The following is an 18620-nucleotide window of genomic DNA, read 5'->3' on the forward strand; positions in this document are numbered from 1 at the left end:
GAGCTTCACTACAACCTCTCTCTCACTCCCCCTCCTCAAAGGGAAAAGGGGAGAAAATGCAATGAAAAGTTCTCAAGGTTTGAAATAAGGACCAGGAGATCACACAATAATTATCATCATGGGCAAACTGACTAACCATAGGGAGATTAAAGGAATTTACTAGCTATTACTAACAAGCCAGAAAAGTGAGAAACAAAGAAAACAAATCAGAGGTACCTTCCCCTCATCCACCCCCACCCTCTTCCACCTCCTCTCCCCAAGCGGCGCAGGGGAACGGGACAATGGGGTTTGCAGTCAGTCTATAGCACTTTGTCTCTGCTGCTCCTTCACGGTCACTCTCTTCCCCTGCTCCAACGTGGGGTCATAGAATCATAGAATATCCCGAGTTGGAAGGGACCCACAAGGATCAATGAGTCCAACTGCTGGCACCACACAGGTCTACCCAAAAATTCAGACCATATGAATAAGAACACAGTCCAAATGCTTCTTGGGGGACATGGTCAAGGGTGACAAGGATTCTGCTCACTCTCCTTCTCCCCGCAGCAGGTTACACTCCCCTCCCTGGAGACAACTACCCCGCAGGTAACGGTGTCCCCATCCCCGTCCCCATTGGTGAGGGCCAAATCACCCCATCTCTCGCTCTGTGTGTGTCCCCCTTCCCCAGGCAGCATCTGAGGACCCCCAGACGGACATCTTCTGGCACTGCTGGCTCCCGGATGGCCCCATCTCAGACCCGATGCTGCGGTGCTGAGAATAAAGATGCTCCACAAGCCCCGCTGGCGTCTCTGCAGCATTCTGGGGACAGGGCAGAGGCTCATGGGGCTCCTACGGTGTCCCACCAAGAGGAGAGGGTGGGTGGGGGACATGGCATGGCACCCCAAAGGGCCAAGGGTGCCCTGGGGTGCCTCAGGCACAGCACTGCTGGCCGGCCGAGGGAAGGGATCGTCCCGCTCTGCTCGGCCTGCTGCGGCCTCGCCTCGAGCACTGCGTGCAGCTGTGGGCACCACAGCAGACGAAGGGCATGAAACTGTGCGAGAGCCTCCAAGGGAGGGCTACGAGGATGGCGAAGGCTCTGCAGGGCAAGGGGTGTGAGGAGCTGCTGAAGGCGCTTGGCTTGTTGAGCCCAGAGCAGAGGAGACACCTGGGAGGCCTCACAGTGGCCCACAGGTTCCTGATGAGGGGAGCGGAGGGGCAGGCACCGGTCTCTGCTCTCTGGGGCCAGCGACAGAGCCCGAGGGAACGACATGGAGCTGCCACCGGAGACACTCAGGCCGGCTGTTTGGAAGTGGTTTATTCCCCGAGAGGGTGGTCGGGCACTGCAACAGGCTCCCGAGGGATGTAGCCACGGCCCTGAGCCTGCTGCAGCTCAAGGAGTGTTTGGAGAAGGCTCTTAGGGAAAGGGTCTGATTTTTGGGTGGTCCTTTGTGGAGCCTGGAGATGGACTCGATGGTCCCATTGGGTCCCTACCAACTCAGGCTATTCTGTCATTCTGTGATCTTGGGCTGAAGGCTGAGGAGACCTGCTCCCTCTGCTTGGAGGACTTCCAAGAGCCGGAGATGCACCCGTGTGGGCACAGCCTCTGCAGAGCCTGTGTAATGGGAGGCTGGAAGCTCTTTGGGTGCCCCCAGGGCAGGGCAATGACCCAGCTGGGACAAGTGGGTGTCAGCTGGGGAATCGGGGGCAGCTGGAGTTTAGGTTTCTCCTGGCTCCGACTCCCAGGATGAACACCAAGGAGACGGTCTGCTGCAAGACACCTTCCCAGGCAGCAAAGCCTCAGGACAGAAAGCACCCAGGAAATGCCACTGCCAGACTCCATCTTCATGTACAAATCTTTATTTGCCACAGTCCTGCTGCTGCTTTGTGTTGCATGGATGTGCCCCAAAGGAAGGAACAAAGAGCCCCCACAGGCTGCTCATGCTCATCACCAGGCACAGAGCACAGATCAACCCCAAACTAGGAGGCAAAGGTGGCCTGCAATGGCCGGCAGCACACAGTGACCACATCCCTTGTACTGGGGTCTGCTGCGGGGGGGGGCTTTGCCCTTGGGGACCACGGCGAATGTTTGGGGGGGCTCTGCTCTATGGTGCCCTGGGGGGGGTTTGGGGGGACTCTGCTCTGTAGGGCCCTGTGGAGAGTTGGGGGGGGGGCTTTGCTTTATGGGGCTGTGGGGGTGTTTGGGGGTGCTCAGCCTCATGGGACCCTAGGGATAAGTTTTGGGGGGCTCTGCTCTATAGGACCCCCGGGGACGGGCTGGGGAGGCTCAGCATCATGAGACCCTGCGGTCAGTTTGGGGGGGCTCTGCTCTATTGGGGCCATGGGGATGTTTTGGGGGGGGGGGGCTCAGCATCATGGCGCCCTATGGATAGTTTGGGGGGGTTCTGCACTGTGGAACTCGGGGGGGTGGGGGTGTTCAGAGGAGGTCTGCTGTATGGGACTGTGGGGTTGTTTGTAAGCGGCTTTGCCCTTGGGGACCATGGGGGAGGTCTGGGGGGGGCTCTACTCTGTGGGACCCTGGGGATGGTTTGGAGAGGGCTCTGCTGTATGGGATCCTGTGGGGGGCATTGGAGGGGCTCTGCTCTATGGGACTTTGTGGATGCTTTGGGGATACTCAGCTCTATGGGACCCTGGAACCGGTATTGCCGCTAAAGACTGAGGCAAAGGCGGCATTAAGCACCTCAGCCTTTTCCTCATCCTTAGTAACTAGGTTTCCCCTCGCATCCAGTAAAGGATGGAGATTCTCCTTAGTCCTCCGTTTCGCGCTGATGTATTTGTAAAAGGATTTTTTGTTGTCTTTAACGGCAGTAGCCAGGTTGAGCTCCAGATGAGCTTTGGCCTTTCTAATTTTCTCCCTGCACAGCCTCGCTACATCCTTGTAGTCCTCCTCAGTGGCCCGCCCTTTTTTCCAAAGATTATAAACCCTCTTTTTTCTGCTAAGCACAAGCCGCAACTCTCTGTTGAGCCAGGCCGGTCTTCTTCCACGCCGGCTCATCTTTGGACACGTGGGGACGGACCGCTCCTGTGCCATCACGATTTCCTTCTTGAGGAGCGCCCAGCCTTCCTGGACTCCTCTGCCCTTCAGAACCGCCTCCCAAGGGACTCGGCCAACCAGTGTCCTGAGCAGCTCAAAGTCAGCCCTCCGGAAGTCCAATACAGCAGTTTTACTGGTCCCCTTCCTGGCCTCACCAAGAATAGAGAACTCTACCATTTCGTGGTCACTCTGCCCAAGACAGTTTCCAACCACTGAGGCCCGGCACCAGGCCTACAGCGACCTGGCCCTGCGCTACTGGGACTGGACGGCGCTGCGGCGCAGTGAGCCCCCGGGGGGGGCTTGGCGTGGGGCCGTGGTGTGGAAACGCTGTAGGAGAATATTGCCTGGGGTGTTGCGTGGGAGTGTTGCAGAGCATGTTGCATGGGGGCATTGCACGGGGCTGTTGCAGAGCATATTGCATGGGGGCGTTGCATGGAGGATAGCAGAGGAGTGTTGCAAAGGGCATTGCATGGACGTATTGCAGAGCATGTTGCATGGAGCTGTTGCATGGTGGCATTGCGTGGGGGCATTGCACAGGGGTTTTGCAGAGTATGTTGCATGGGATTGTTGCACAGGGGTGTTGCATGGGATTGTTGAACAGGGGTGTTGTAGGGCATGTTGCAAGGAGATGTTGCACCAGGCATTGCATGGGGGTGGTGCAGAGCACACTGCATGGGGACGTTGCAGGGGGATGTTGCACAGAGCACTGCACAGCGCACTGCATTGCACTTTGCGTAGGGATGTTGCACGGAGCAATGCCTCTTGCAGGGTGTGGCACAGGGGCGTTGCACAGGGCATCTCGTGGGCATCGCATGGGGATGTCGCACGTGACATCGCATGGGACAATGCCTAGAGCTTGCACAGGGCGTTGCATGGGGAAGCAGCATGGGGAAGTTGCGTGGAGCTTTGCACAGGGCGTTGCAGGGGAGCGTTGCACGGAACATTGCGTGAGGACGTTGCACGGGGCAGGGAAAAGGGGCTCGCCCACCCCTGATCCCATCCCCGTCCCTGCTCCAGCGCAGCCCCAAGTCCGCATCATCCCCGCGGAGACGGGGAGCGCCCGTGTGCCCGTCCGCCTCACCTGCCACATCTGGGGCTTCTACCCCCCCGAGGTGACCGTCATCTGGCTGCGCAACGGGGACATCCTGGAGCCCGACGGCTACAACCCCATCTCTGCCATCCCCAACGGCGACTGGACCTACCAGACGCAGGTGTCCCTGATGGTGGCCCCAGTGGCAGGCGACACCTACACGTGCTCGGTGCAGCACGTCAGCCTGCAGGAGCCTCTCCTGGAGGACTGGAGTGAGTGGAGAGGCGCAGGACGGCACCCGGAGGCCGGCGGTCTTGCCCACTCACCGCCACTCACCCGGCCGTGTCCCCGCAGGTCCCGGACTGCTGCCGGAGGTGACGATAATGGTGGCGGTGGCCACAGTGCTGATGGTGGTGGGACTTGGCTTATTTCTCGCCGGCGTCTACGACTTCAGGGCCAGGCCTCCCGTCCCCAGTGAGTGGATGGTGAGAGCCGGGGACGTGGTCAAGGGCGACGAGGACTCTGCTCACTCCTCTTCTCCCCCCTGCAGGTTACACTCCCCTCCCTGGAGAAAACTACCCTAAAGGTAACGGTGTCCCCATCCCCATTGGCGAGAGCCGAATCACCCCATCTCTCGCCCTGTCTGTCCCCCTTCCCCAGGCAGCATCTGAGGACCCCCAGACGGACACCTCCTGGCACCGCTGGCTCCCGGATGGCCCCATCTCAGACCCGATGCTGCGGTACTGAGAATAAAGATGCTCCACAAGCCCCGCTGGCGTCTCTGCAGCATTCTGGGGATAGGGCAGAGGCTCACGGGGCTCCTACGGTGTCCCACCAAGTGGAGCGGGTGGGTGGGGGACATGGCATGGGACCCCAAAGGGCCAAGCGTGCCCTGGGGTACCTCAGGCACGGCACTGCTGGCCGGCCGAGGGAAGGGATCGTCCCTCTCTGCTCGGCCTGCTGTGAGCACTCGAGCACTGCGTGCAGCTGTGGGCAGCACAGCAGACAAAGGGCATGAAACTGTGTGAGAGCCTCCAAGGGAGGGCCACGAGGACAGCAAAGGCTCTGCAGGGCAAGGGGTGTGAGGAGTGGCTGAAGGCGCTTGGCTTGTTGAGCCCAGAGCAGAGGAGACGCAGGGGAGGCCTCGCGGTGGCCCACAGCTTCCTGATGAGGGGAGCAGAGGGGCAGGCACCGGTCTCTGCTCTCTGGGGCCAGCGACAGGGCCCGAGGGAATGGCACGGAGCTGCCACAGGGGAGGCTCAGGCACTGAGGAGACGGTCTGCTGCAAGACACCTTCCCAGGCAGCAAAGCCTGAGGACAGAAAGCACCCAGGAAATGCCACTGCCAGACTCCATCTTCTTGTGCAAAACTTTATTTGCTGCAGTGCTGCTGCTGCTGCGCCTTGATGTGCTCCAGAGGAGGGAACAAAGAGCCCCCACAGGCTGCTCATGCTCAGCACCAGGCACAGAGCAAAGATCAACCCCAAACTAGGAGGCAAAGGTGGCCTGCAATGGCCGGCAGCACACGGTGACCACATCCCTTGCACTGGGAGTCTGCAAGCAGTGCAAGCAGAGGGGAGAGGAGCGTGGAGAGCTGCTGCAGCCCCTGTGCTGCCCGCGGGGACTCAGAGGCCGGGTGAGACCCACAGGTGCCAGCAGGGCTTGTGCCCCAGCACAGGAGCCGTGTGCAGGGCAGAGCCCAGGGGCTGCAAGGGGCCTGGCCCCTGCTTGCAGCATCCCAGCCCTCCTCTAGCAGCAGGGAAGGACACGGGGCAGCCCCTGGCCCCACTGCCCCTCATTCCTGTGCTGCTGCTGCAGGACCAAGGAGAGGTGATGCAGGAGTGGCTGGAGAAGGGCAGGAGCCCCCCAGGGCTGGGGACGGGGTCTACAAGGTGGAGTCCCTCAGGCACAGCTGAATTCCCTGTGACCACAACAGGAACCAGGGGCGGATGCTCTCCCCATTGAAGGAGGCTGCTGTGAAAGTGAAGATCTCCACCCCGTTGTCAGCACTGATAAAAGACGCCTGCTGCTGGGTGCAGTCGAGACAGACCCAGATCCTCGTGGGGACAGGGGACAGAGACAAGTGAGTGGGAGGAGATGTGAGAGACATGAGCTGCCCCTCTTTGTACTGCACAGCCCAGATCCCTTCTTCAGGGCTCACGTCGATCCACTTCTTCCTCTTCACAGATGCCCTGGCCACCCCCACAGCCCACCACAAATACTTTCCCCTCTTCCGCTCCACCACCACCACCCAGCAGTGCCTCCCCTCTCTAAACTCCTCACGGCCCAGCACGCAGCACCAACAGTCAAATCTCTCCGGTGTGTCAGGAACCTGCTGCCATGTACTTTCCCATTTCACACTCATGTGGTCCTGAGACAGGACGAGCATGGGATGAGCCGTGTGCGGATCCAGGGTCACCTTCACTGCAGGAAGGTGCAGAAGGAGCCAGGCCATCAGGGGCAGAGCTCAGCCCTGGGCAGGCTTTCCCCAGCTCAGGGCCAGGAGCTGCCCCACGGGGCAGGAGATGGGGCACCTCTTGGCTCCTGAACATGCCCCAGCAAGGGCAGGAGAAGCACCACAGAGGGTAACCCAGTGCACACCTACCTGTATTTTGAGGCAGCAGACCCCTTCTCCATGCTGGAATGAGAGGGGAGAGCTGGTCACAGCCCACGTGTGGTGCCCAGTGAGTGTGGGCAGGGTGAGGGTCCAGCCCTGGGCTGCTCTGTCCCAGCTGCCCCCCCTCCCCTGCACATCGCCTTGGTGTTGCCCTGGGGCCCAAGCGTTGGGACACTCACCCAGCTCTGCAGCTTGTTTCTCTACAAATGAAACAGAAAAAAAAAACATGATCAGAGGGCACAGTCCCATACCTCTCACTATGACGCTTTTTTTTTCTTATTATTATCTTTTTTCCTTTTGGAGTGTGAGACTTACCCAGCTCTGCAGCTTGTTCGGCTACAAATAAAAGAGAAAAGGAATGCATCAATGAGAGGAGTCAGCTTCTCATCAATGGCTGCTAAAAACCAAAGACCCCAAATTCCTTCAGTTGTGGGGGGGAAGAGAGACTCACCCAGTCTTGCATCTTTTTCCTCTGGAAAAGAAAAGCATAAGGAATGCATGATCAGAGGGAAAAAACTTCTCATCCATTGTCTATGAAAGAAATTCTTTCAGGTCAGGGATGGACACTCACCTATCTCTGCAGCTTGTTTCACTGGAAAAGAAAAAGAAAGAGAAAAGCAATGTATGGTCAGAGGGGAGAGTATGCCTATGGGAAGACACCAAATGCCTTCTCTTTGTGGAAGGAGACTTACCCAGCTTTGCGTCCTTTTTTGCTGCTATGAAAAGCAAAAGGAATGAATGGTGAGAGTGGAGAGACTTTCACCCCATTGCTGCTTCCATGGCTAGACCCCAAATTTTTTTGCCCTCATGCATGCGCCCATACCTCCTTGCTGCCAGACTTGTAGCGACCAGACCAACAAGGACCGAGGCCCAGCATTTTGCAAGACTTGTAGCATTAAGAACAGACACTTGTGCAGCTCTCTGCACCGTGCCACCAAAACACAAGTGGAAGTGAATGGGGACGGGTGGAGGACGTCCCTGTCCCAGAAGCGTCAGTGCAGAGCGGGGCAGCCCCGCCGCTCGCTCCCCATCCCCACCTTGATCCCCGTTCCTTTCAGCCATCCCGGCCGTGTCCTGTGCCCAGGGCAGCCCTAGCCCCAGCACTCCCCACTCCCCCGTCAGGCTCCAGCTTCTCCTCCAGCACCCCCGAGCCACCAGCACACAAGCCCCCACAGCCCACCCAGCCCAGTCCCTCCCAAAGGGACACCACCTCCCCAGGGGCCGGGGGCAGGGACTGCAAAGACTCACCCAGCTGTTGGCTCTGTGCCGCTGAAAAGCAAAGGCGGAGGAACAGGAGGTCAGCACAGCAGCTTGGTTGCTCGGTGGGAACATCTGCAGGGGGTCTGGGCCTTCCCACCAGCCCCACGCTGCAGCCATGCTCCCTGGCCTCCCACCCAAGGCCCCTTGCCTTCTCCCCTGCCTTCGTTGCCCAAGGCAGAGGCCCAAGAGGATCCTAAGGCCTTTGGGATCCCCAGGAGAACATTCCCTTCCTCCTCCTACGCACCTCCCTGGGCCAGGGCTCAGCCCCGCTCCAGACCCACGCGGGTCCCTGCAGAACACCTCCCTCTGCTCCATCCCTGCGCTGCCAGCTTACCTTTCTTTTGAAAGAGATAAACACCGAGGCCAATGGACACAGCCAAAAGCACGAGGACCAGAGCCAGAGCCACCTTCCAGGGCTGGGCATTGTGGAAAAAGGGAGCTGAGAAAAGGCAGCAGGAAAAGGGCTGCATTTATGTGCCCGTCGGTGGAAAAGCAAGACCCAGACTTCTCCCAGCTCAGGACAAGTGCAGGGGCCAGGAACACCTCCCCCTGGCTGCGCTATTTGTACCTGCGATGTGCAGGGACAATTCCCTCTCCTGCTGGAGGCAGCTGCTCCTGACCACGCAGGACAAAGGCCCCTCCACGCTCCCGGTCATGATGACGGCACTTTCGATTTCAAAGAGCCCCTCCTGGTCCTGGGAATGTGTCTGGGAGACCGAGGGCAGATGCTGCCCGCGAGCATCCCTCCACAGCAGCTGCGGCAGCGGGTACCAGCCGGCCGATCGACACAGCACCCGGACGCCTCCGGCCTCGTAGCCCCCCAGGGAGAGGTGGGGGTCAGCGCCTGTGGCTGGGGGAAGAGCCCGCGACTGGGGCTTGACTTGGGGAGGCATTCATTTCAAGGCAAAGACCCCATCTGCTCCCATGCCAGACACAGCCCAGCACAGCCATGGCCCCAGGGGCTCAGGGTCCGGGCGCTCCATGCACCCACCCTCACCGCAAACCACCCTGGCTTGTGCCAGAACTAGAGAGCAGGGCTGCGCAATGGCAGTGGCCCCAAATCACACTGAAAACCCAGGTGCTGAGCTTCAGCACCTCCAGGCAGCGTCTCGGCACCAAGCTGTCCTGGTTCAAGAAGCCCCGGGGCTTCCAGACAATGTCTCAGGTCTTCCCCAGCACAGAAAGCAAAAGAAAAGCAGACGTCCGGCTGCTCAGAGGACTCTGCGATTCTCCGTGTGTGGTGTTTGGTCCCATTGCTGACACAGCTGAAGGAGCTGCTCAGCAGCCTGTACCCAGTGCCCTCACAATATTATGATTATTGTCTTCAAGGACACCAGGGAAAACAGACAAAAATATCCATGGAGCTCTCTCCCCAAATATTACCTCCACATCCATGGGCGTGCTCCATGCTGTGAAGGAGCTGAAACATTCAAAGGACACGTAAACTCTCCCCTGGAAGCATCACCCCAGCCACTAACCTGACACCTCCAGCTCCACAATGGCTTCATTATAAGCATCTTCCACAGTGCAGACGTACTGGCCATCATCAGAGGGTCTCAGCCCCGTGATTCGCAAGTCCAGGTTTCCAGCAGAGAGACCATCTCTGGCCAACTCTGTCCTCCCAGCATATGCCCCCATCTGCTCCCCGTACAGGTCCTCTCCATTGTGGTAGTGGTGCACTGTCTCAGATAAGCTGTGCCGAATCCACCTGACCTCCAAGGTGCGAGCATCCCGTTGAGGGGACAAGTGGCAGGGCAGCACGACATCCTGCCCCACGGTGGCAGTGAGAGGGTGGCCTGGTCCCACCACTCTGAGCTGGGCTGGGCAATGGAGAAGGGCACAGAGAGGAGGTGAGATTTTGCCATCGCAAATTTAGGGGCAGTGAGTGACAAAGGGTGAGCTGTGCAAGAGTTGGTGCGTGCTGGGTCCCCCGTGTACAATGGGAAACCACTGGGGAAACAGGAGAGGAAGAGGGAGGACGTGCAGGAGAAGGAGGTGTGCTGGGAGTGGGAGCCCTCTCTGCAGCATTCGGGCAGGTGAAGAAGAGCCAGAAAGGGCAGACGAGGCAGCGCCCATATTGTGTGAAAGAACCAAAGGGAAAGTGAAACCCATTGGGGGCTGAGCTGAGGGCTCAGGTCCCCCTGCCCCACGGCCGCTCCCCTGCCCCACAGCAGCATGTCTGCCAGGCCCTGGGGGGAGCGCCCCCAGCAGCCCCACAGGATCCTACCTGAGCCCAGCCGGAGGAGGAGGAAAGTGACGAGGGAAGTCAGCAGGCCCTTGGCATGGCCGGTGCGGTTGGAGCAGCCGCAGTCCCAGGGGAGCCCCATCTGAGAGAGAGGTCCCCCAGGGGGCAGGCAGCCCCCCAGGGGTTCTTTTCCAAGGGAGCCCTACAGAGATAGAGAGGTCCCTCACAGCACCCAGCAGAGCTGCAGAAAGCACAAGGCTACACCCAATGTCCCCAACCTTTGCCCACTTCCTGGTTGAAATAACCCTCTGGGAAGAGCTCTGCCCGTGGGGCAATGAGGACAAGTGTCTGGGGAGCTCTGCAGGGCTGGCACCACCATCCCATTGCAGCTGGGTGCTCAGCCCATGGCTTTCACCCAGCACGAGGGGCTTGTCCCCAGCAGGTGCCTCTCCAGACCCCCAAGGAAAGCCACTCTCTAGGCTCATTCATCTCCACCCATCTAAGGAGGAATCAAACAGCGAGCATTGGGACAATGTGGAGGTGCATAATGTTATCTCGAGACCTCTCCAAATTCTATCTTGGGGGTCTTTGGTCTTGGAATTTAAGCTGTCAAACGTTGCCCCAGTTACCAAGAAGGATTAACAAAGAAGGCCCTGGGAATTACACCCTATCAGTGAACCCTATCTGTGCCCTGACTGCAGGATGGGCTTCACCGTTCCCTTGGCCTTCCTCCTCTGCCAGAAAAGCCACATGGGGCCCAGGCCCCATGTCTGCTCCGACTGCGGGAAAGCCTTTTGGGAGACCATGACCCTCTGCAGGCACCAGCGCATCCACACAGGTGAGAAGCCCTACCCCTGCTCGTACTGCGAGAAAAGCTTTCGGGCCAGCTCCACCCTCATCATCCACCAGAGGATCCACACCGCGGAGATGAGGGGTCTTTGGGTCTCCATCCCCATGACATCGCAGCTCCTCCATGTCCCATCCATCCTAGACCTTGATTTTTGCTGCCGCTCGTGCCTTCAACTCCGAGCATAACTTTTACTGTTCCTCCCAAACAACCCTCTGAAGATGATTTATGTGAATTGAGGAGGACCAGGCATGCAGCTGTTGGTCATGGCACAGCTTCTCATAGTGCTTAGGGAAAGTGGTGGTCAGTCAGTCCCCAGTCCCGGGATGGCTTTGTGGATGGTGGGAGCCCAGTGGGATGGAGGACGATTGAGTTAGGGGGTGGTAGGACAGCAGCGGGATGGAGGATGATGAGGTTTGGGGATGGTGGGAGCCCAGCGAAATGGAGGATGATGGGGTTTTGGAAATGGTGGGACCCCACTGGGATGAAGGTGGATGGGGTTTGTGGTGGTGGATCTCAACTGGAATGGAAGACAATGGAATTTTAGGAGATGGGAATGTTCTGGGAGGAAGGAGTATGGGGTTTGGGGATGGTGGGATCTCGGTGGGCTCTCAGTGGGATAAAGGATGAGGGGTTTTGGGGATGGTGAGACCTGACGTGGCTGGAGATGGATGTTGGGGTTTGGAGATGGCTCAGCTTGGCTCATGCCTTGAGAACCAGATGGAGGAGAGCATCTGTGTCTCCTCATTGTGTAGCTGGGTTCAAAGATTCTTCTTAGCTTCCCACCTTCACAGATTGAAACCTTCAAAGAGGCCAAAGGAGTCCTGCAGCCACGGAGGCTCCATCTCACTGAGGTTCGGTCTGCTTGGATCACCTGCTTCTCTCAGATGCAGTGTCTTCCAAAGACACGTTTCCTTCCCCAGTTTCCCCACCATGTCTGCTCTTGATTTTAATGCTGCGATGTTTAAAATACACCCCAATGAGTTTGGCTCAAGAGTGTCTGTCTTTTTCCATGCTTGCTTTAAAACGAGGTGCAATAAAGTGGAACTGGTTTTCTGGGAGTGCAGGTTTGTTATTGATTGCTGAGGGCTGGGGGAATCTGGGGTGGCCCCGTGGCTCCTGCATGTCCATCTCATGAAGAATTTGGGTGCTGGGGAGTGAAACATGACTGCAGCAGGTTGTGTGCTGGGGCATGGAGGTGGCTTGCAAAGACCTGAGGGACAGCTTCGAGGCTGAGGCCACCTGCTGCCTGTGCTTGGAGGACTTCCAAGAGCTCGTGATGCCCCCTGTGGGCACAGTCGGGGAACCGAGAAGCAGGGGGAGCTGGAGCATAGGTTCCTCCTGGCTTTTGACTCCCAGGACCAACACCAAGGTGACTGTCTGCTGCAAGGCGCATTTCTGATACACATGGCCAGCTCCTGCCCGCTGGCGGCCAAAGGCTCCGTGATGGGCTTCGACTTCACCCTGGCCTTCAACAAGAACCAGCTGGTGTGCTACGACTCCGACACTCAGCGCTTCGTTGCCTGCGACTGGGGGCTGCTGCGGCTGCAGGCCACCCACCTCGCCGCCCACCTCAACAACGACAGCACCTGGGTGCAGCGCGTCGAGGCCCGGCGCCAGGCCTGCAGCGACCTGGCCCTGCGCTACTGGGACTGGATGGCGCTGCGGGGCAGTGAGCCCCCGGGGGGGGGCTTGATGTGGGGCCGTGGTGTGGAAGCGCTGCAGGAGAATATTGCCTGGGGTGTTGTGTGGGAGTGTTGCAGAGCATGTTGCATGGGGGCGTTGCACGGGGGCATTGCATGGGGATGTTGCACGGGGGCATTGCACTGAGGTGCTGCAGAGCGTGTTGCATGGTGGCAATGCATGGGAGCATTGCATGGGGCTGTTGCAGAGCATATTCCATGGGGACTTTGTATGGGGATAGCAGATGAGTGTTGCAAAGGCCATTGCACGGAGGTGTTGCAGAGCATGTTGCATGGAGCTGTTGTATGGGGGCATTGCACAGGGGTTTTGCAGAGCATGTTGCATGGGATTGTTGCACAGGGGTGTTGCATGGGGGTGATGCACAGGGGTGTTTTAGAGCACGGTGCAAGGAGATGTTGCACCGGACATTGAATGGGGGTGCTGCAGAGCACACTGCGTGAGGACATTGCATGGGGATGTTGCACGGAGCAATGCCTCTTGCAGGGTGTGGCACAGGGGCATTGCACAGGGCATCTCGTGGGCATCGCATGGGGATGTCGCACGTGACATCGCATGGGACAATGCCTAGAGCTTGCACAGGGCGTTGCATGGGGAAGCGGCATGGGGAAGTTGCGTGGAGCTTTGCACAGGGCGTTGCACGGGAGCGTTGCACGGAACATTGCGTAGGGACGTTGCACGGGTCAGGGAAAAGGGGCTCGCCCACCCCTGACCCCATCCCCGTCCCTGCTCCAGCGCAGCCCCAAGTCCGCATCATCCCCGCGGAGACGGGGAGCACCCGTGTGCCCGTCCGCCTCACCTGCCACATCTGGGGCTTCTACCCCCCCGAGGTGACCGTCATCTGGCTGCGCAACGGGGACATCCTGGAGCCCGACGGCTACAACCCCATCTCCGCCATCCCCAACGGCGACTGGACCTACCAGACGCAGGTGTCCCTGATGGTGGCCCCGGTGGCAGGCGACACCTACACGTGCTTGGTGCAGCACGTCAGCCTGCAGGAGCCTCTCCTGGAGGACTGGAGTGAGTTGAGAGGCGCAGGACGGCACCCGGAGGCCGGCGGTCTTGCCCACTCACCGCCACTCACCCGGCCGTGTCCCCGCAGGTCCCGGACTGCTGCCGGAGGTGACGATAATGGTGGCGGTGGCCACAGTGCTGATGGTGGTGGGACTTGGCTTATTTCTCGCCGGCGTCTACCGCTTCAGGGCCAGGCCTCCCGTCCCCGGGTGAGTGGCCGGGGAGAGCCGGGGACGTGGTCAAGGGCAACAAGGACTCTGCTCACTCCTCTTCTCCCCCCTGCAGGTTACACTCCCCTCCCTGGAGACAACTACCCAGCAGGTAATGGTGTCCCCATCCCCGTCCACATTGGTGAGAGCCGAATCACCCCATCTCTCGCCCTGTGTGTGTCCCCCTTCCCCAGGCAGCATCTGAGGACCACCAGACAGACACCTCCTGGCACCTGTGGCTCCTGGATGGCCCCATCTCAGACCCGATGCCGCGGTACTGAGAATAAAGATGCTCCACAAGCCCCGCTGGCGTCTCTGCAGCATTCTGGGGACAGGGCAGAGGCTCACGGGGCTCCTACGGTGTCCCACCAAGTGGAGAGGGTGGGTGGAGGACATGGCATGGGACCCCAAAGGGCCAAGCGTGCCCTGGGGTGCCTCAGGCACGGCACTGCTGGCCGGCCGAGGGAAGGGATCGTCCCGCTCTGCTCGGCCTGCTGTGAGCACTCGAGCACTGCGTGCAGCTGTGGGCAGCACAGCAGACGAAGGGCGTGAAACTGTGCGAGAGCCTCCAAGGGAGGGCTACGAGGATGGCTGAGGCTCTGCAGGGCAAGGGGTGTGAGGAGCGGCTGAAGGCGCTTGGCTTGTTGAGCCCAGAGCAGAGGAGACGCAGGGGAGGCCTCGCGGTGGCCCACAGCTTCCTGATGAGGGGAGCAGAGGGGCAGGCTCCGGTCTCTGCTCTCTGGGGCCAGCGACAGGGCCTGAGGGAACGGCATGGAGCTGCCACAGGGGAGGCTCAGGCACCAAGGAGACGGTCTGCTGCAAGATACCTTCCCAGGCAGCAAAGCCTGAGGACAGAAAGCACCCAGGAAATGCCACTGCCAGACTCCATCTTCCTGTGCAAAACTTTATTTGCCACAGTCCTGCTGCTGCTGTGTCTTGACGTGCTCCAGAGGAGGGAACAAAGAGCCCCCACAGGCTGCTCATGCTCAGCACCAGGCACAGAGCAAAGATCAACCCCAAACTAGGAGGCAAAGGTGGCCTGCAATGGCTGGCAGCACACGGTGACCACATCCCTTGCACTGGGTGTCTGCAAGCAGTGCAAGCAGAGGGGAGAGGAGCGTGGAGAGCTGCTGCAGCCGCTGTGCTGCCCGCTGGGGCTCAGAGGCAGGGTGAGACCCACAGGTGCCAGCAGGGCTTGTGCCCCAGCACAGGAGCCCTGTGCAGGGCAGAGCCCAGGGGCTGCAAGGGGCCTGGCCCTGCTTGCAGCATCCCAGCCCTCCTCCAGCAGCAGGGAGGGACATGGGGCAGCCCCTGGCCCCACTGCCCCTCATTCCTGTGCTGCTGCTGCAGGACCAAGGAGAGGTGATGCAGGAGTGGCTGGAGAAGGGCAGGAGCCCCCCAGGGCTGGGGACAGGGTCTACAGGGTGCTGTCCCTCAGGCACAGCTGAATTCCCTGTGTCTTCAGCCAGAACCAGGGGCGGATGCTCTCCCCATTGAAGGAGGCTGCTGTGAAAGTGAAGATCTCCACCCCGTTGTCAGCGTTGATAAAAGACGCCTGCTGCTGGGTACAGTCGAGACAGACCCAGATCCTTGTGGGGACAGGGGACAGAGACAAGGTGGTGCGAGGAGATGTGAGAGACCAGAGCTGCCCATGATCGTACTGCACAGCCCAGATCCCTCCTTCAGGGCTCATGTCGATCCATCCCTTCCTCTTCACAGATGCCCTGGCCACCCCCACAGCCCACCAAGAATACTTTAGCCACTCCCCCTCCACCACCACCACCCAGCAGTGCCTCCCCTCTCTGAACTCCTCACGGCCCAGCACACAGCACCAATAGTCAAATCTCTCCGGTGTGTCAGGAACCTGCTGCTGTTTCCTTTCCCGTCTCACACTCGTTTGGTCCTGAGACAGGACAAGCTTACGATGAGCCGTGTGCGGATCCAGGGTCACCTTCACTGCAGGGACAGAAGGAGCCAGGCCATCAGGGGCAGAGCTCAGCCCTGGGCAGGCTTTCCCCAGCTCGGGGCCAGGAGCTGCCCCACGGGGCAGGAGATGGGGCACCTCTTGGCTCCTGAACATGCCCCAGCAAGGGCAGGGGAAGCACCGCAGAGGGCAACCCAGTGCACACCTACCTCTATTATGAGGCAGCAGAAACCTTCTCCATGCTGGAATGAGAGGGGAGAGCTGGTCACAGCCCACGTGTGGTGCCCAGTGAGTGTGGGCAGGGTGAGGGCCCAGCCCTGGGCTGCTCTGTCCCAGCTGCCCCCCCTCCCCTGCACATCGCCTTGGTGCTTCCCTGGGGCCCAAGCACGTGGGCACTCACCCAGCTCTGCAGCTTGTTTGTCTGAAAAGGAAAGCGAAAGTAATGCATGATCAGAGGGGAGAGTTGCTCAGCCCCTGGTAGACCCTGAACACATCCCATGACTGGGAAAATACTGCCTTGCTCCGAGTTGGGACCAGACAAATAGTCATTGTGGCCCAGCTTTGTACAATGCTCTTGTAAGTGGAACAGTAAGGACAGACACTTGTGCAACTTTGATCTTTGTGCCACCGAAGCCATTAAGGAAGTGAAGAACGGATTGCTGGAGAATGTCCCTGTCCTGGAAGCATCAGTGCAGAGCGGGGCAGCCCTGCAGCTCGCTCCCCGTCCCCACCTTGATCCCCGTTCCTTTCAGCCATCCCGGCCGTGTCCTGTGCCCAGGGCATCCCCAGCCCCAGCACTCCCCACTCCCCCATCAGGCTGCAGCTGCTCCTCCAGCACCCCCAAGCCACCAGCACACAAGCCCCCACAGCCCACCCAGCCCAGTCCCTCCCGCAGGGACACCTCTTCCCCAGGGGCTGGGGCAGGGACTGCAAGGACTCACCCAGCTCTCGGCTCTGTGCCCCTGAAAAGCAAAGGCGGAGGAACAGGAGGTCAGCAGAGCAGCTTGGTTGCTCGGTGGGAACATCTGCAGGGGGTCTGGGCCTTCCCACCAGCCCCACGCTGCACCCATGCTCCCTGGCCTCCCACCCAAGGCCCCTTGCCTTCTCCCCTGCCTTCGTTGCCCAAGGCAGAGGCCCAAGAGGATCCTAAGGCCTTTGGGATCCCCAGGAGAACATTCCCTTCCTCCTCCTACGCACCTCCCTGGGCCAGGGCTCAGCCCCGCTCCAGACCCACGCGGGTCCCTGCAGAACACCTCCCTCTGCTCCATCCCTGCGCTGCCAGCTTACCTTTCTTTTGAAAGAGATAAACACCGAGGCCAATGGACACAGCCAAAAGCACGAGGACCAGAGCCAGAGCCACCATCCAGGGCTGGGCGTTGTGGAAAAAGGGAGCTGAGAAAAGGCAGCAGGAAAAGGGCTGCGTTTCCATGCCCCTGGGTGGAAAAGCAAGACCCAGACTTCTCCCAGCTCAGGACAAGTGCAGGGGCCAGGAACACCTCCCCCTCGCTGTGCTATTTGTACCTGCGATGTGCAGGGACGATTCCCGCTCCTGCTGGAGGCGGCTGCTCCTGACCACGCAGGACAAGGGCCCCTCCACGCTCCCGGTCACGATGATGGCGCCTTCGATTTCAAAGAGCCCCTCCTGGTCCTGGGAATGTGTCTGGGAGACCGAGGGCAGATGCTGCCCACGAGCATCCCTCCACAGCAGCTGCGGCAGTGGGTACCAACCGGCCGATCGACACAGCACGCGGACGCCTCCGGCCTCGTAGCCCCCCAGGGAGACGTGGGGGTCAGCGCCTGTGGCTGGGGGAAGAGCGCGTGGCTGGGTCTTGATTTCGGGAGGGATTCAGTTCCAAGGCAAAGACCCCAATCTGCTCCCATGCCAGACAAAGCCCATCACAGCCACAGTCCCAGGGGCTCAAATACCGGTCGCTCCATGCACCCACCCTCACGTACAAACCACCCAGGCTGGTGCAGGACCCAGTGAGCAGGGCTGCACAATGCCTGTGGCCCCAAATCACACTGAAAACCCAGGTGCTGAGCTCCAGGACCTCCTTGCAGCATCGCTGCACCAAGCCATGCTGGTTGAAGAAGCCCCGGGATTTCCAGACAACATCTCAGATCTCCCCCAGCACAGAAAGCGAAAGTAAAGCAGACGTCCGGCAGCTCAGAGGACTCTGCGATTCTCCCTGTGGTGTTTGGTCCCATTGCTGACACAGCTGAAGGAGCTGCTCAGCAGCCTGTACCCAGTGCCCTCACAATATTATGATTATTGTCTTCAAGGACACCAGGGAAAACAGACAAAAATATCCATGCAGCTCTCTCCCCAGATATTACCTCCACATCCATGGGCATGCTCCATGCTGTGAAAGAGCTGAAACATTCAAAGGACACGTAAACTCTGCCCTGGAAGCATCACCCCAGCCACTAACCTGACACCTCTAGCTCCACAATGGCTTCGTCATAAGCATCAGCATCTTCCACAGTGCAGAGGTACAGGCCATCATCAGAGGGTCTCAGCTCCATGATTCGCAAGTCCAGGTTTCCAGCAGAGAGACCATCTCTGGCCAACTCTGTCCTCCCGACATATGCCCCCATCTGCTCCCTGTACAGGTCCTCTCCATTGCGGTAGTAGTGCACTGTCTCAGATAACCTGTGCCGAATCCACCTGACCTCCATGGTGCGAGCATCCCGTTGAGGGGACAAGTGGCAGGGCAGCACGACATCCTGCCCCACGGTGGCAGTGAGAGGCTGGCCTGGTCCCACCACTCTGAGCTGGGCTGGGCAATGGAGAAGGGCACAGAGA

General features: G+C 59.6%; 4 protein-coding genes across 16 annotated transcripts in view; 1 reads left to right on the forward strand and 3 right to left on the reverse strand.

Moving 5' to 3' along the window:
- LOC310888193 (HLA class II histocompatibility antigen, DM beta chain-like) overlaps positions 1–18620 on the forward strand; it is a 51773-nt gene that overhangs the window by 20264 nt on the left and 12889 nt on the right. Inside the window, exons 1-3 of one of the 12 annotated variants that reach the window (XM_083814656.1) lie at positions 12336–12638; positions 13403–13687; positions 13770–13921. The exons of 2 other annotated variants lie outside the window; for them this stretch is intronic. In XM_083814656.1, coding sequence (XP_083670782.1) covers positions 12374–12638; positions 13403–13687; positions 13770–13894 — 675 coding nt within the window. In that variant the 5' untranslated portion in view covers positions 12336–12373 and the 3' untranslated portion in view covers positions 13895–13921. Of the gene's footprint in view, positions 1–546; positions 583–664; positions 1041–4718; positions 5092–12335; positions 12639–13402; positions 13688–13769; positions 13922–13966; positions 14003–14084; positions 14593–18620 lie in introns of those variants that run through there. 9 more of the 12 variants (XM_083814658.1, XM_083814659.1, XM_083814650.1 and 6 more) reach the window with 9 other exon arrangements.
- LOC310888199 (butyrophilin subfamily 1 member A1-like) lies at positions 5103–7490 on the reverse strand. Its single transcript, XM_083814671.1, has 3 exons — positions 7126–7490; positions 6990–7010; positions 5103–6874 (listed from the first exon to the last, which is right to left on the reverse strand). The coding sequence occupies exon 3, from the start codon at positions 6510–6512 to the stop codon at positions 5943–5945; it is 570 nt and encodes a 189-aa protein (XP_083670797.1). The 5' UTR covers positions 6513–6874; positions 6990–7010; positions 7126–7490; the 3' UTR covers positions 5103–5942.
- Positions 14808–18620, reverse strand: part of LOC310888191 (butyrophilin subfamily 1 member A1-like) — a 38851-nt gene continuing 35038 nt past the window's right edge. The window contains exons 6-8 of one of the 2 annotated variants that reach the window (XM_083814645.1): positions 16215–16235; positions 16024–16056; positions 14818–15846 (exon numbers count right to left, since the gene is read on the reverse strand). In XM_083814645.1, coding sequence (XP_083670771.1) covers positions 15308–15846; positions 16024–16056; positions 16215–16235 — 593 coding nt within the window. In that variant the 3' untranslated portion in view covers positions 14818–15307. Of the gene's footprint in view, positions 16057–16214; positions 16236–18620 lie in introns of both variants that reach the window. The other variant, XM_083814644.1, reaches the window with a different exon arrangement.
- LOC310888197 (butyrophilin subfamily 3 member A2-like) lies at positions 16263–18508 on the reverse strand. Its single transcript, XM_083814669.1, has 3 exons — positions 18247–18508; positions 17336–17617; positions 16263–17206 (listed from the first exon to the last, which is right to left on the reverse strand). Exons 1-3 carry the CDS (start codon positions 18491–18493, stop codon positions 17028–17030), a joined length of 708 nt encoding a protein of 235 aa, XP_083670795.1. The 5' UTR covers positions 18494–18508; the 3' UTR covers positions 16263–17027.

This window comes from Anser anser (genome assembly GCF_964211835.1).
Source record: "Anser anser genome assembly, chromosome: 31".
NCBI lineage: Eukaryota > Metazoa > Chordata > Aves > Anseriformes > Anatidae > Anser > Anser anser.

Excerpts from the sequence above, each read along its gene's own strand:
- LOC310888199 (XM_083814671.1), bottom strand. The coding sequence starts at position 6,512 with ATGGCCTGGCTCCTTCTGCACCTTCCTGCAGTGAAGGTGACCCTGGAT.
- LOC310888197 (XM_083814669.1), bottom strand. The coding sequence starts at position 18,493 with ATGGAGGTCAGGTGGATTCGGCACAGGTTATCTGAGACAGTGCACTAC. Across the intron at positions 17,618-18,246 it reads TGTGGAGCTAGAGGTGTCAG|CCACAGGCGCTGACCCCCAC; the intron begins GTTAGTGGCTGG and ends CTCTTCCCCCAG. Across the intron at positions 17,207-17,335 it reads ATCGTCCCTGCACATCGCAG|CTCCCTTTTTCCACAACGCC; the intron begins GTACAAATAGCA and ends GCCTTTTCTCAG.